This window comes from Papio anubis, chromosome 3 (assembly GCF_008728515.1).
Source record: "Papio anubis isolate 15944 chromosome 3, Panubis1.0, whole genome shotgun sequence".
In the NCBI taxonomy this organism is placed as follows: Eukaryota; Metazoa; Chordata; class Mammalia; order Primates; family Cercopithecidae; genus Papio; species Papio anubis.
The window spans coordinates 38,189,413-38,205,499 of record NC_044978.1 but is presented as its reverse complement, the minus strand read 5'-3'; the positions used below and the strand labels follow the sequence as shown (position 1 = coordinate 38,205,499).

General features: G+C 40.8%; 1 protein-coding gene across 12 annotated transcripts in view; it reads right to left on the bottom strand.

Moving 5' to 3' along the window:
• SH3D19 (SH3 domain containing 19) overlaps nucleotides 1-16,087 on the bottom strand; it is a 203,526-nt gene that overhangs the window by 54,619 nt on the left and 132,820 nt on the right. For 5 of the 12 annotated variants that reach the window (XR_004182652.1, XM_031664231.1, XM_031664233.1 and 2 more), the window contains exons 4-7: nucleotides 9,821-9,863; nucleotides 7,269-7,407; nucleotides 6,980-7,139; nucleotides 4,808-5,812 (exon numbers count right to left, since the gene is read on the bottom strand). Coding sequence is in view for 11 of the 12 variants with exons in the window: in XM_031664231.1 (XP_031520091.1) it covers nucleotides 4,808-5,812; nucleotides 6,980-7,139; nucleotides 7,269-7,407; nucleotides 9,821-9,863 (1,347 nt within the window). In the remaining variant the exon portion in view is untranslated. Of the gene's footprint in view, nucleotides 1-4,807; nucleotides 5,813-6,979; nucleotides 7,140-7,268; nucleotides 7,408-9,820; nucleotides 9,864-12,141; nucleotides 12,183-16,087 lie in introns of all 12 variants that reach the window. The other 7 variants (XM_031664232.1, XM_031664238.1, XM_031664240.1 and 4 more) reach the window with 2 other exon arrangements.

The following is a 16,087-nucleotide window of genomic DNA, read 5'->3' as shown; positions in this document are numbered from 1 at the left end:
CTCCACCCCAAATCAACAGAATATACATTCTTCTCAGCACCACATCGCACTTATTCCAAAATTGACCACATAATTGGAAGTAAAGCACTCCTCAGCAAATGTACAAGAACAGAAATTATAACAAACTGTCTCTCAGACCACAGTGCAATCAAACTAGAACTCAGGACTAAGAAACTCAATCAAAACCGCTCAACTACATGGAAACTGAACAACCTGCTCCTGAATGACTACTGGGTACATAACGAAATGAAGGCAGAAATAAAGATGTTCTTTGAAACCAATGAGAACAAAGATACAACATACCAGAATCTCTGGGACACATTTAAAGCAGTGTGCAGAGGGAAATTTATAGCACTAAATGCCCACAAGAGAAAGCAGGAAAGATCAAAAATTGACACTCTAACATCGCAATTAAAAGAACTAGAGAAGCAAGAGCAAACACATTCCAAAGCTAGCAGAAGGCAAGAAATAACTAAGATCAGAGCAGAACTGAAGGAGATAGAGACACAAAAAACCCTCCAAAAAATCAATGAATCCAGGAGTTGGTTTTTTGAAAAGATCAACAAAATTGACAGACCACTAGCAAGACTAATAAAGAAAAGAGAGAAGAATCAAATCGACGCAATTAAAAATGATAAAGGGAATATCACCACCGACCCCACAGAAATACAAACTACCATCAGAGAATACTATAAACACCTCTACGCAAATAAACTGGAAAACCTAGAAGAAATGGATAATTTCCTGGACACTTACACTCTTCCAAGACTAAACCAGGAAGAAGTTGAATCCCTGAATAGACCAATAGTAGGCTCTGAAATTGAGGCAATAATTAATAGCCTACCAACCAAAAAAAGTCCAGGACCAGATGGATTCACAGCTGAATTCTACCAGAGGTATAAGGAGGAGTTGGTACCATTCCTTCTGAAACTATTCCAATCAATAGAAAAAGAGGGAATCCTCCCTAACTCATTTTATGAGGCCAACATCATCCTGATACCAAAGCCTGGCAGAGACACAACAAAAAAAGAGAATTTTAGACCAATATCCCTGATGAACATCGATGCAAAAATCCTCAATAAAATACTGGCAAACCGGATTCAACAACACATCAAAAAGCTTATCCACCATGATCAAGTGGGCTTCATCCCTGGGATGCAAGGCTGGTTCAACATTCGCAAATCAATAAACATAATCCAGCATATAAACAGAACCAAAGACAAGAACCACATGATTATCTCAATAGATGCAGAAAAGGCTTTTGATAAAATTCAACAGCCCTTCATGCTAAAAACGCTCAATAAATTCGGTAGTGATGGAACGTACCTCAAAATCATAAGAGCTATTTATGACAAACCCACAGCCAATATCATACTGAATGGGCAAAAACTGGAAAAATTCCCTTTGAAAACTGGCACAAGACAGGGATGCCCTCTCTCACCACTCCTATTCAACATAGTGTTGGAAGTTCTGGCTAGGGCAATTAGGCAAGAGAAAGAAATCAGGGGTATTCAGTTAGGAAAAGAAGAAGTCAAATTGTCCCTGTTTGCAGATGACATGATTGTATATTTAGAAAACCCCATTGTCTCAGCCCAAAATCTCCTTAAGCTGATAAGCAACTTCAGCAAAGTCTCAGGATACAAAATTAATGTGCAAAAATCACAAGCATTCTTATACACCAATAACAGACAAACACAGAGCCAAATCATGAATGAACTTCCATTCACAATTGCTTCAAAGAGAATAAAATACCTAGGAATCCAACTTACAAGGGATGTAAAGGACCTCTTCAAGGAGAACTACAAACCACTGCTCAGTGAAATCAAAGAGGACACAAACAAATGGAAGAACATACCATGCTCATGGATAGGAAGAATCAATATCGTGAAAATGGCCATACTACCCAAGGTAATTTATAGATTCAATGCCATCCCCATCAAGCTACCAATGAGTTTCTTCACAGAATTGGAAAAAACTGCTTTAAAGTTCATATGGAACCAAAAAAGAGCCCGCATCTCCAAGACAATCCTAAGTCAAAAGAACAAAGCTGGAGGCATCACGCTACCTGACTTCAAACTATACTACAAGGCTACAGTAACCAAAACAGCATGGTACTGGTACCAAAACAGAGATATAGACCAATGGAACAGAACAGAGTCCTCAGAAATAATACCACACATCTACAGCCATCTGATCTTTGACAAACCTGAGAGAAACAAGAAATGGGGAAAGGATTCCCTATTTAATAAATGGTGCTGGGAAAATTGGCTAGCCATAAGTAGAAAGCTGAAACTGGATCCTTTCCTTACTCCTTATACGAAAATTAATTCAAGATGGATTAGAGACTTAAATGTTAGACCTAATACCATAAAAATCCTAGAGGAAAACCTAGGTAGTACCATTCAGGACATAGGCATGGGCAAAGACTTCATGTCTAAAACACCAAAAGCAATGGCAGCAAAAGCTAAAATTGACAAATGGGATCTAATTAAACTAAAGAGCTTCTGCACAGCAAAAGAAACTACCATCAGAGTGAACAGGCAACCTACAGAATGGGAGAAAATTTTTGCAATCTACTCATCTGACAAAGGGCTAATATCCAGAACCTACAAAGAACTCAAACAAATTTACAAGAAAAAAACAAACAACCCCATCAAAAAGTGGGCAAAGGATATGAACAGACATTTCTCAAAAGAAGACATTCATACAGCCAACAGACATATGAAAAAATGCTCATCATCACTGGCCATCAGAGAAATGCAAATCAAAACCACAATGAGATACCATCTCACACCAGTTAGAATGGCGATCATTAAAAAGTCAGGAAACAACAGGTGCTGGAGAGGATGTGGAGAAATAGGAACACTTTTACACTGTTGGTGGGATTGTAAACTAGTTCAACCATTATGGAAAACAGTATGGCGATTCCTCAAGGATCTAGAACTAGATGTACCATATGACCCAGCCATCCCATTACTGGGGATATACCCAAAGGATTATAAATTATGCTGCTATAAAGACACATGCACACGTATGTTTATTGCAGCACTATTCACAATAGCAAAGACTTGGAATCAACCCAAATGTCCATCAGTGACAGATTGGATTAAGAAAATGTGGCACATATACACCATGGAATACTATGCAGCCATAAAAAAGGATGAGTTTGCATCCTTTGTAGGGACATGGATGCAGCTGGAAACCATCATTCTTAGCAAACTATCACAAGAACAGAAAACCAAACACCGCATGTTCTCACTCATAGGTGGGAACTGAACAATGAGATCACTTGGACTCAGGAAGGGGAACATCACACACCGGGGCCTATCATGGGGAGGGGGGAGGGGGGAGGGATTGCATTGGGAGTTATACCTGATGTAAATGACGAGTTGATGGGTGCAGCAGACCAACATGGCACAAGTATACATATGTAACAAACCTGCATGTTATGCACATGTACCCTACAACTTAAAGTATAATAATAATAAATAAATTTAAAAAAAAAAAAAAAAAAAAGAATAAAAACACTAAGTTTGAATCCTGACTTGGACAATCGTTTTATGACACTGGGCAAATGATCCATAGATCTCCCTCAGTCTCACTGTCTTCATCTGCAAACGTAGGCAGTGATATCTCACAGAGGGTTGTTGCAATTATTAAATAAAATAATGTATGTCTCGGTATTTAGGAGAGCATTAGGTACACTGCAGAAGCTTAATATATTCAAATGTTTTTCCTTCCACCCTTTATGGACAAAAGCCATGTATGTATTTTAGTTTATATGCTAAAATGTTGTGTGTCAGTTACAATGTTCTGTGCATGATGAATATTTAATAATGTGTTATGTTTGCTTTCATTTTAAATACACCTGTGTTATGCAGAATTTGGTTTTGAAATCACAGAGCCTGTACTATTTTGATGCATGTTAAACATTTATACAGTGACAGTTAACCTTTTGAAAATTCTATTAAGTTTATATGTTCACAAATTCCATGCAAATAAGTAAACAGCAGTAAAATAAATCTTATCAATGACAAGTAGAGCAGCTTAGTTTGACAAATCAAAGACAAGCTTTACCATCACACTCTCCAACGGAACAGTGAGAAGAAAGAAAACACACTCTCTACCTTCTGGGATATTTAATTGTACTGATCTTGGCAGCTACCTTACAACTGTTGTATTTTATTTACAAAATTTTTCACTCTCAAGGGAAGATGTTCTATGAAGATTAAAGGAACAATTTTGCAACATGTGGCTGGGTCTTCATTCTGTACATTTTCGAGTCCTACCCTGGAGCTGGCCCCTCGCCCAGCACTCCCAGCTGAGGCCCATTTCATCTGAGGAGCCCCTCTGGGGCCAGGGCATGACTTCCCATCTATGAAAAGCCTCCTCTGCATCCTTCTACACATTCCCTAACCTCCCTGGATCCTTTCAATGTGAAGCCTGAACTTCCAACTGTCAAGAGTCAGGGAAGCCAGCCCCACAAGCTATTATAGTTTAGCCCCTAGCCCCAGTCTGCTTACTTCTGGCTCATATCATAGTAATCGATGCATGTGTCTTCCCCTTTCTGACTCCATCACCCTCATCCTGTATTTCCCCTTCCCTCCCTGTCTCCATTCCCCACTTAGCTCTGTGTTTTGTGATCTCTCTGTTCATTCCTGTCTGTTTCTACACACACACATGCATGTGCACATACTTGCATACACACATCTCAGTAACTTACGTACTAGAAACGAAACCAGCAAGTGCCATTTAAAATACCCTATCATGAGTTTAGATTCCCTTCCACTGCTGATTTTTCACTTACCTAGAACCATCTCTGAACCAACAGATTCTTCAGCCAGGTTTCCCGATGGGGTGGGCAAAACATCATCATCAAAGCTGATGAGATCGATGTCCCCCAAGGGCTTGCTCTGCAGAACTGGAACTGGAGGGTTGGCTGGGGGCCCTTCTCCCAGTGACTTGTATGCTTTGGCTTGTGATGCCCCTGCGAGTCGGGGAGGAACAGTGACAGGTTTCAGTGGAGCTGAAGGGTCGGTGGGATTTTCTAAGGAAACAGATTTCTTCAGCAGCAAAGGCCGCGGGGCAGGAGTTGGCACTTTCTTCCCACTGTCAGAGCTCTCAGCCAGGGGCCCTCTTCCTGGAATCTCAGGATTAACACTTCGTATAAGGCCAGGGTTTGGTTTCTTTGGCAATTCAGGTTTGGTAACTGGGAGGCTTCCTGCTTCTTGCAGGGGAGGGCATGGGGTGAGTCCTTCCTTGGAGGTTACCTTGAGTCTGTTCTCAGTCCCAGAGTCCCATTCTCCAGAAGCTCTGCTAGCAGCTGGTTTGGGAGCTACAGAAGGTTTCCCTGAGGAAACAGTAGGCTTTGGAGGAAGTGAACGTGGAGTAATTTCTGGTTTCTTGGGCAGTCCTGAGGTTTCTATATTTGCCTGACCCTCAAACACTTTAATTCTGGAAACAATACTATTTTGGCTTTGTTCCGTGTTCATAATGTTCATCACTGTCTGACTGTCTGAGGTGCTAGCGTTGTCCAGCAGAGACTGGGGCCGGCCTGGGGATGACTCCTCTCTTATGACTGCTGGGCTGATTTTCTGGTGACTTTGCTCTTTACTGTGAGAATCTCTGGGTATTGGTCTGAGGTTGCTTTTTGATCTTGGTTTTGGCACTGGACATCTTGTAGCACTGGGGTTTTCTGGACAATTCTGTTCTTCAGAAATATCAAAGACTATTAAAGGTGCCACATTTGTTGGAAGATTGCCAGATGAGACTGTTGGGAAAGGCTGAAGAGGCTTGAGAGGTGCCTGTAGTGCTGATGAGACCAAAACAAAACCAAGACAAATAAAAACAAGCCATAATGTTAACAATTTATAAGAAAAAAACACAGAAGATACACAGATTTAAAATTACATACCTGGAATATCAAGAGATTTTGGTTTCTTTAATTAGTTAAAAGTGATTCAAAAATGGAAACGTTTATTCTGTTTCCTGTAGGAGTGCTCTTCATATAACACATTTTTTTTTTTTTTTTGAGACAGGGTCTTGCTCTGTTGCCCTGGCTGGTATACAGTGGCTCTAACACAGCTCACTGCAGCCTCACCCTCCAGTGCTCAAGCGATCCACTCACTTCAGCTTCCCTAGTAGCTGGGACTACAGGCACACCCCACCACACTCAGCGAATTTTTGCATTTTTTTTTGTAGAGATGGGGTTTCACCATGTTGCCCAGGCTGGTCTCTTTTTTTTTTTTGAGACTGAGTTTCGCTCTTGTTGCCTAGGCTAGAGCGCAGTGGTGCAATCTCGGCTCACCTCAACCTCCACCTCCTGGATTCAAGTGATTCTCCTGCCTCAGCCTTCCTGAGTAGCAGGGATTACAGGTGTGCGCCACCATGTCCGACTAATTTTGTATTTTTAGTAGAGACAGGGTTTCTCCATGTTGATCAGGCTGGTCTCGAACTCCCGACCTCAGATGATCCGCCCGCCTTGGCCTCCCAAAGTGCTGGCATTACAGGCGTGAGCCACTGCGCCCGGCCATCAGGCTAGTCTCAAACTCCTGTGCTCAAGGAATCCACCCACCTTAGTCTCCCAAAGTGCTGGGATTGAGCCACATGAGCCACTGTGCAACACTTTAAAAAAGCCTAACAGGACAACCACCCTTAGCATCCTATCAAGTATAAGTTGCTAAATATAAGATACTTCTCAGTGGGAATGAATGGAATCAGCGGTAATACCCACCATGAATTATACGGATAATGTTTTTGTGATATAAACTAGGGTAAGCACAAGAGATTGGGGTTGCAGTTTGTAAGAATGATCTATTACAATAATCACCGCATACCCAAAAAAAGCAAGCACACAGTGATCACACTGACTGGGCAGCAGAGCTCAATGAATTATACACAAATTGCAAATTATTTTAAAGGCTGGAAGCCTACAGATTACTTCCCTAGAACTAGGTCAGAGTTAGGGAAGACAAATTACTTGCATTACTTTGAGGCAGATCGTTGTCTACTTCTGAAAAGTCAGTCTGAGTTGCAGAAGTAATAGTGTGCCTTGGAGTAGCAGCAGCATTATTATTATTTGTAGTATTAACTTGAACTTGGTTGATTTCTTTTATAACTTGTTCATAAGATGGTGGGAGCTGAAAAGTAAAGAATGAAGATTTTAGACATCTAAGGGCAATAGCCAAGGTGTTGACAGTCTCACTGTTCTTAGCTTCGAATTTCATTTAAAAAATAAAATGCAAAGAGATAATGTAATGTTTATTCACCTCAGCAGGAACCAGCTCATTAGGCCTCCAAGAGCCAGCTGCAGATGATGTAGGAAATCCCAATCCTGGGGGTGGGGTTCCTGGAAACCACGAGGCTGGCCTCAGCGGCTCAGCTGCCACAATGGTGATCTCTGGGCGCCTAGTGGACAGAAACCTCAGTGAGGTTTTGCAGGATGGTAACAAGCTACTGTCTATCTGTAAATGTCCAAAGATTCATGAAAACCACCACCACCCAAAAAGTTATAAGAACTAACACAGTCACAGAAATGACCTGTCCGGCCTGGGCTGTCTCTGACAGTACACCCAGACAGGCTTCAAGGGAGCACACGACAATCATCCTCTGTGACTTTGGCCTCAAAAAGTTAGAGCTGGACCCTGGGCACACTTGGCTCTGCCTTGGTTGATAAAAACTAAGTAAGGCCTATACAATCTCTTCAATTCAGAGCTATCCAGCCTTAGGGCAGACATGTAGCATAAGGTATAAAAGCCCACCAGTCAAATGGAATTGTTTTTCTCTTGTTATTATTATTATTATTTGAGACAGAGTCTCACTCTGTTGCCCAGGCTGGAGTGCAGTGATGTGATCTCGATCCTGGCTCCCTGCAACCTCCACCTGTCAGGTTCAAGCAATTCTCGTACCTCAGCCTCCCGAGCAGCTGGGATTACAGAAGTGCACCACCATACCCGGCTAATTTTTGTATTTTTAGTAGAGATGGAGTTTCACCATATTGGCCAGGCTGGTCTCGAACTCCTGACCTCAAGCAATCTGCCCACCGCAGCCTCCCAAAGTGCTGAGATTAGAGGCGTGAGCCACCACACCCAGCTTGGTTTTCTGTTATTACAAAGCGCATACTCTGAAATGAAAATTACTATTTAAAAAGAATATCCTCTTCTGCCTTCATCTCTGTTACAGTTCACAGTTATGTTTAAGTGTTTTGGGTTTACATGTTCACTTCTAGACTTTGGGATGTGTCTCTGGGTTCATGGTCAGTTTTGTATATGATTTGATGATTAATCTTTAATACTGGAGAGCTGTAGTGATTTAGCATGGCTCCTTTTATCTTTTTCTTAATCTGATTCTACCTTCTCATGTTTAAAGTAATTAATTTTGCAGAGACAGGGCCTCGCTCTGTTGCCCAGGTTGGACGGCAGTGGCGCAATCACAGCTCACTGCAGCCTTGAGCTCCCCTCCCCTCAGCTTCCTGAGTAGCTGGGACTACAGGCATATGCCACCATGCCTGGTTAATTTTTAAAAATTTTTTGTAGAGATGAGGGCTCGCTATCTTGCCCAGGCTGGTTTCGAACTCCTGGCCTCAAACAATCCTTCCAAAGTGTTGGGATTAAAGGTGTAAGGCACTATGCCTGGAGCATGTTTACATTTTCTCTTCAACCTGATTTCCTAACAAGCACCAACTGTGTGACCCTGAACAAATCAATCAACAGTTTTGATTGGAAAACTCAGTTTTCTCACGGGACATATATGGATGATAATACCTGCTCTGCCTTTCTCTAGCACTCTATGGAAAATAAAAACAAAAAACCACTGTCATTATCAAAATTATGCATTACATACACACTCATGCTACATTGTGAAACAGTAGAAGCTGATCATTGATTAAATTTGAACTGCACTCCCTAAAAACCTCTGCTTATAGCTTTTGTCTAAACAGTAAGTTATTAGTTAATAAATGTTAAGCATCATATGTACATTAATTCTTATGACAACCTTGTGATGTAGGTATGATTAGCACCATTTTAAAGATGGGACAAAGAAGCTAGCGAGATTAAGCAGCTTGTCATCCAAGGTCATATGGTAGAAAGTGGTGGTCAGGATTTGAACTTGGTTCTGACTCTAAAGTCCTTGTCCTTCATTATTCTATGCCATACTGTAAGAAATTTGACAGCTGGGACCATGACTTATAAAAACCTCTCTATCTGATTGAATATCATGATGTAATGTAAAAAAAAAATCTATCCATTCATTTAGCCATTTGTCCACCTCTCCCATTCTTTTATTTGTCCATCCATCCTTCCATCCATTCTATTGTCCATCTGTCCACTGGTCCTTCCTTCTATCTACCCAAATATTATCTCTTCTTCCTTCTCTTTTCCCTTCCTTCTTCCAAAAAGCCGTCCAGCCTTTATTCATTGTGCCTATCCCCTCTTTTCCTTTCTTTATCCTTTCATTCAATTTTCTATCCTGTCATCCATCCATTTGGTTAGGCAACAAGTACTACTACGTAGCATGAGGTACAAAGCATTTCTCTGAAGCAGTTACAATGCTTTACATGTAGCAGTTGTTTAACAAACACTTAAAAAATCAACTTCAGCAAATAATTACACTCAAAAGAACATTTTCAAGCCTGTATCACTCATTCTCTCAAGCAAAGTCATCTTTCAAACTTATAAGTTAATTCAGGAGATATACTGATGAAGCAGAATATAAGAATACATTGCTTATGAAAGCAAAACATTTAACTTGCTACCTGATAACACACTTTTATTTCAGTTATTAGCCTAATATATGTTCTCCATTATAAATATAACCATACCTTCTATCTCGATGAAGTTCACTCTGAATAGAAGTCCGAGAAGCTGTTGAAGAAGGAATAAACTGGTATAGTACAAAATTAGTACGTTTGGTAAGGGTTTAAATTTTTACAGATTACACAATTGGAAAAAGCTTATACTTGACATCATATAGAATGTATGAATTTTAATATCCTTAAATAAAAAAGTAAATCAAAATAATCATTTTACTGGCATAAAGTTAATTATGGTTATATATTGGAGATTGCATAATATATAGATTTCAAAAACTCCCCAAAGAACATTCTGTAGTTGTGAAAATAATTTGAAGAATGAACAGAGAAAAGAAGACACCTATTAAATATAAATTGCATGGTTGGAGCATTAAGTGATGACATGAAGTAACAATGGGCAGAAAAAATTTTAAATGTCTATTCCAATCTATATGACTATGCTTTTGTGATGTTTGTTTATAAATCTATTGTAGAATGAAACTGGTCAAATTTTCATTTTTAGTCTAACTTATCTGAAATTTTATAACCTTTAAGTTGTTTTATTATTTATTTTGAGACAGGGTCTCACTCCGTTGCTCAGGCTGGAGTGCAGGGGCATGATGTTCAGGGCTCAATGCAGCCTCAAGTTCCCAGACTCAAGTGATCCTCCTGCCTCAGTCTCCTAAGTAGCTGGGACTACAGGCATATGACACCATGCCCAGGTAATTTTTTGTATGTTTTATAGAGATGAGGTGCCGCCATGTTGCTGGTCTCAAACTCCTGGGTTCAAGCGATCCTCCTGCCTGGGCTTCCCAAAGTGCTGGGATTACAGGCATGAGCCACTATGCCTAGCCTTTTATTATTTAAATTAAGATATAATAATAAATGTAAAAGGTATTCAGATCACTTTTATAAACGTGTTTATAGCATATGTTATTATATATGCAGCACTGACTTTTTCCTTAAGTCTCAAACTCAAGTCCTTAAGCTTGATAGTTTAAATTTTTCCCCAAATTTTACTTCATAAAGTAAACCAAGTCTTAATAAGATAATCTGGAACATATCACATATGGCGTCATTTTTCTTTTCTTTTTTTTTTTTTTTTTTTTTTGAGACGGAGTCTTGCTCTGTCACCAGGCTGGAGTGCAGTTGCATGATCTCGGCTCACTGCAAGCTCTGTCTCCCGGGTTCATGTCATTCTCCTGCCTCAGCCTCCCGAGTGGCTGGGACTACAGGCAACTGCTACCATGCCTGGCTAATTTTTTGTATTTTTAGTAGATATGGGGTTTCACCATGTTAGCCAGGATGGTCTTGATCTCCTGACCTTGTGATCCACCCGCCTCAGCCTCCCAAAGTGCTGGGATTACAGGTGTGAGCCACCGCGCCCGGCCCATATGGGGTCAATTTTTATGTAATAGAGACTATTACCTCTATTTTTCAAGGAACATATTCTAAAGATCTCTTTGGGGAAAAAAAAAATCTTCAAATACTATACTGTAAAGATTCATGCACAAAGGAAATTTGTTTCAGATATAAACTATTTTAACCATTTGCTTTCATACCTCTGTAATACTCAACTTGTTCAATTCTTCCTATTTGAGAAGATTGGAAGCATAGATCTTTCCCCTCTCCTATTAACTTCTGCTTCTCTCTGAACAAGGAGGCTGTCAAAACTGGGGGAGGCAGGGGTGGAGGTGGAAGGTGGGAATGAAATTTAGGCCGGATTGGAGCCGTGACAGGTAAACCTCTGCTGGGTTGGCAAAGCAAACCTCTAACATCTGAAACCAAAACCCCGGGTCTACTTGGAGGATGTCCTCATATTCATACCGTCAACTGGTTTGACTGACCATTAACTTTTTTTTTTTTTTTTGAGATGGAGTCTTGCTCTGTTGCCCAGGCTGGAGTGCGGTGGCGCGATCTCGGCTCACTGCAAGCTTCACCTCCCGGGTTCACACCATTCTCCTGCCTCAGCCTCCTGAGTAGCTGGGACTACAGGCGCCCACCACTATGCCCAGCTAATTTTTTTTTGTATTTTTAGTAGAGACGGGCTTTCACCGTGTTAACCAGGATGGTCTTGATCTCCTGACCTCGTGATCCGCCCGTCTCAGCCTCCCAAAGTGCTGGGATTACAGGCGTGAGCCACTGCACCCGGCCCATTAACATTTTTATCAGGAGCTAAACCAAGTTGACAGGGAGGCTGGAGATCTGCATGGTGTGTCTGATTGGTAAGAATGGTTTCATTAAGTCAGAGGCCCACTCAAGTTTGCTACAATCTCATCACCACCATCACTAACACTGAAATCAGCAGGGATAACACTTCTAAAGGCTTCATGTTATCGTCACAAACATACCTCTTCCACGGGGCATTTTTGCTGTGTACTATTCATGAGTGCTAAGGGAAAAAAAGAAGGGGTTATAGAAGAGGAAAGGAAGAGCAAAGAGTGAACCTAGTTGTCTAATCTTTAAAAGGAATTCAGGAGCATGACTGTCTTGCCATACCACTGTTTACCCCTGCTATGCACACTTAAATGGAAAAGGAAAGTTGATGATCCACAGTTTCAGAGAGTAAATAAATATTGCTGCAAAGATTTGTCTGTGCAGACCAGGATAACCCGCTGGTAGGTTTTTGTTTTTTTTTGTTTTGTTTTGTTTTTTTGAGACAAGGTCTTGCTCTGTCACCCAGGCTGGAGTGCAGTGGCGCAATATTGGCTCACTGCAGCCTCGACTTCCCTGGCTCAAGCAATCTTCCTTCCTCAGCCCCCCTAAGTAGCTGGGACTACAGGCATGCACCACCACACCTGGCTACTTTTTCTATTTTTTGTAGAAATGGGGTTTTGCTATGTTGTCCAGGCTGGTCTTGACTTCCTGACCTCAAGTGATCCGCCCACCTTGGCCTCCTAAAGTGCTAGGATTACAGGCATGAGCCACTGTGCCTGGCCTCTCTGCAGTTTTTAACAACAGTTTTAAAAAATCTAAAAACTATTTTGCAAAATCAGTTTGCTACTTCAATAAGGATTGATTTTAAAGTATGAATAGTACTTAAGAAAGGTAATTCAGTAGTCGATTTACATTGTTTCAAATCAGCAATTTTAACTTGATTCTGCTGGTTCACACCAGAGGTCATTCGTAGCAGGCCCCCTGGCAGCAGACTGGCACTGCTGCTGCAGAACACAGAGGGGTCTTGCAGTCGTACTTACAGATCTCCTTCGGCACATCCTTCGAGAATCACTGCTTTCCCCTCTCCTCTGATTTTTTTCACACTCACTCATCTATGAAATCTTTCTTTTCTCTCTTGATCCTTCTGGAAAAACTGACACCTTCTGTCAGTGCTGAACAAGATCAATAGCTATAAACACTTTCGGTTTTTACCGCAGATTTTCATGTGTTGTCTTATGCTCTTTCTGCTAATTTCTCAACTATCCGGTTATATATCTCATTTTCACTTCCCCAGATTAAACAAATCTGTTGTAGTTGCCAGGAAAATCGAATTTGCCAGAGTGCTCATTTAGATAAGCATGTGCCATTTTACCTTTCTGCCATAAGCTGCTAGTCTTGTACGTTTTGGGTTAATGCCACAGAATAAAGGCAGTATTTTCAGTAAAAGTTATCCTATCATTTCACAGAATTATTTTCAAACTTTTCTTTTTTTTTGAAATGGGGTCTCACTCTGTTGCCCACACTGGAGTGCAGTGGCGCGACCTCGGCTCACTGGAACCTCTGCCTTCCAGATTCAAGAGATTCTCCTGCCTCATCCTCCCTAGTAGCTGGGATTACAGGTGTCCACTACCGCGCTGGGTTAATTTTTGCATTTGTAGTAGAGATGGGGTTTCACCATGTTGGCTAGGCTGGTCTCAAATTCCTGACCTCGGGTGATCCGCCCGCCTCAGCCTCCCAAAGTGCTGGGATTATAGGTATGAGCCACTGTGCTCGGCCTATTGTCAAACTTTTCTAGTTCAAGTGGTTAAATTCTAAATACAAAACAGATTCATGTTAGAGTTGAGATGTAGATGTGCAGTATTATCACCAATAAAGAATCTTCTTGAATTCCAGCAGGATCTCAAGCCTGGAAAGGCCCTCAGCGATCGACCTACTCAAACTTCACAGAGGAGGAGACTGAGATACAGAGGGGTTAAATGAATTATCCTAGGTCCAACAGCCCTTTAGGAGCAAGGCTAGGAGCGGTTTGTTTCTTGAAGCAGTTTAACTCTATGTGGAGGCAGGAGAGTGGGATGCTAGCTAGTCTTGATCTAAATAATTCAAAATTATCAATTAAATGATGTCAGAAGAAATAAACACATAGAAAGATTATTAATTACACATACCCTTGCCATAGAACTATGAATGAATGATCAATGAACTATGAATGAAAGATCAACGCAAATCACAATAATATAAGAAACTTATTGACTACATTTGTTTGGGACAGGGTATGAGAGTTAGATGCATTTGACATGGTAACAAGAACATCTGTGAAGTGGAAAGCTGAATGGCCTTGAAGTCAGGAAGCCAGGTTCATATCTCAGCTCTACCTTGTGAAGCCACTTAACCTTTCTGAGACTCAGTTTCACTACCACATGTAAAATGGGTCAACACCTACCATGCAGAGTGCTATTCTATAATGTATGGAAACAGTGCCTGACTTATAGTAGGTAAGCAATATTAACTAAGTCTGAATTTCAGAAAATAATTTTCTCTTAAAAAGTTAATGAAAGGAAGAATGTAAAATTCTAGATGTATCCAATTAGGATATATCAAAACACTTTACCAAAAATATTCAGGACTCATAAGAATACATGCAAAGAAAAGGACCCCAATGCTTGACTGGAACCAGAATGATTATGAAATAAGTTGAACTACTAACAGTTAAGGAATATCACTTTAAAATGGGATAAAGTCTTTCTGCTTGCCAGGGTTAGATGACTGAGTATGGGATAGTAACATATACATTTTAATGGGCTGGCTGAGATAAAAATTATTTACAGCTTTTTCTTATAGAATAGGCAAAAAGAAGAAAACAAAAGGGAAAGGCACAATTGTTCCTCATTCTGTATTTATATGCTATCATAAAAGGATCTGTTTGGCCTTCCTGCCTAAACATCAGGAATACAAGTTTACTTTAGCGTTTACAAAGTGACTGACAGAAGAATTAAAAGACAACTGACTTAAAAACCAAAAAACACCAGCTACTTCAAAGAAAGAGTTTTCCCTTTGTTTCATATCCTCCTTTCTCTCTCTGCTAGGGCCCTGTTTCATCGTTTTCTCTTCTTTCATGGCTCCAGTCTAATCCCTCCACTGACTGTTTCCCCGCTGCCTACAAATGTCTTCATGCTTCCTCATCCTAAGCATGGTCAGATCTCCTCTTTCCTTAATTCTGCCTCCTCCTCAAACTACAGCCCATATCTTTCCTGTTCACCACCAAATTTCACAAAAGAGTAGGCTACCCTAGCCGTCCCAACTTCCACATATTCTATTCATGGTTGAAACTGAAGTGTGGCTTCCAACTTCAATATTTACTGAAACTGCTCTCTCATGGGTCTGCACTGACCTCCTAAGCGCCAGACACAAGAACCTGTTCTCAGCACCTTTTGCTTGGCCTGGCTGTAGTATTAAGAGCTACTGGTGATTTGCCTGTTCCTTTTAAAATCTCCTTTGACCTCTAAAACACAGCTGTCTCTTGTTATTTATTTATCTATCTATTTATTTATTTACTTACTTACTCTGACCATCCCTTTTCAGCTTTTACTGCCCATGTCTTAGCTGCACCTTGCACAGCATAGGGGTCTCTAGGTAAGCAAGATCCATCTTGGGGCATCCATGGGAAGTCAGGCACAGGTTGTGATTCCCTAACAAAAAAGTCCTGAAATCCAAGGGAGTTAAGGTAAGAAGCCAGGGAACAAAGGCAGGAGCCCACAGATACGACTCAGTGAAAGGAGGCCTTTCACAGCAGGGCTGGGGTCACTGGGTCATGCATTTTTGCCTTACGCCCCTTGAAGGCATAGCTTGTCCTCAGATGTCAGTGTCTCCAAGATTCTATCCCTTCTCATCTTTCCTATCTGTGTACTTTCTCCCTACATGTTTGGCTACTTCCAGGATTTTGCTTTTAACTGTGATTACTCTAAGTTATATCTCCAGCCAATAAATTCTTACCTAAGTTCTAGACCCTAATTTTGTATTAAAATTATCTCTCTGCCCGTCATCACCTACCACCCCCAACCCAAGGGTTATAAGGCATGAAAGGCTATCAAGAATTTTTCATTTTTATATCTGAATTCTTTTCATCCTATACCATAGCATTCC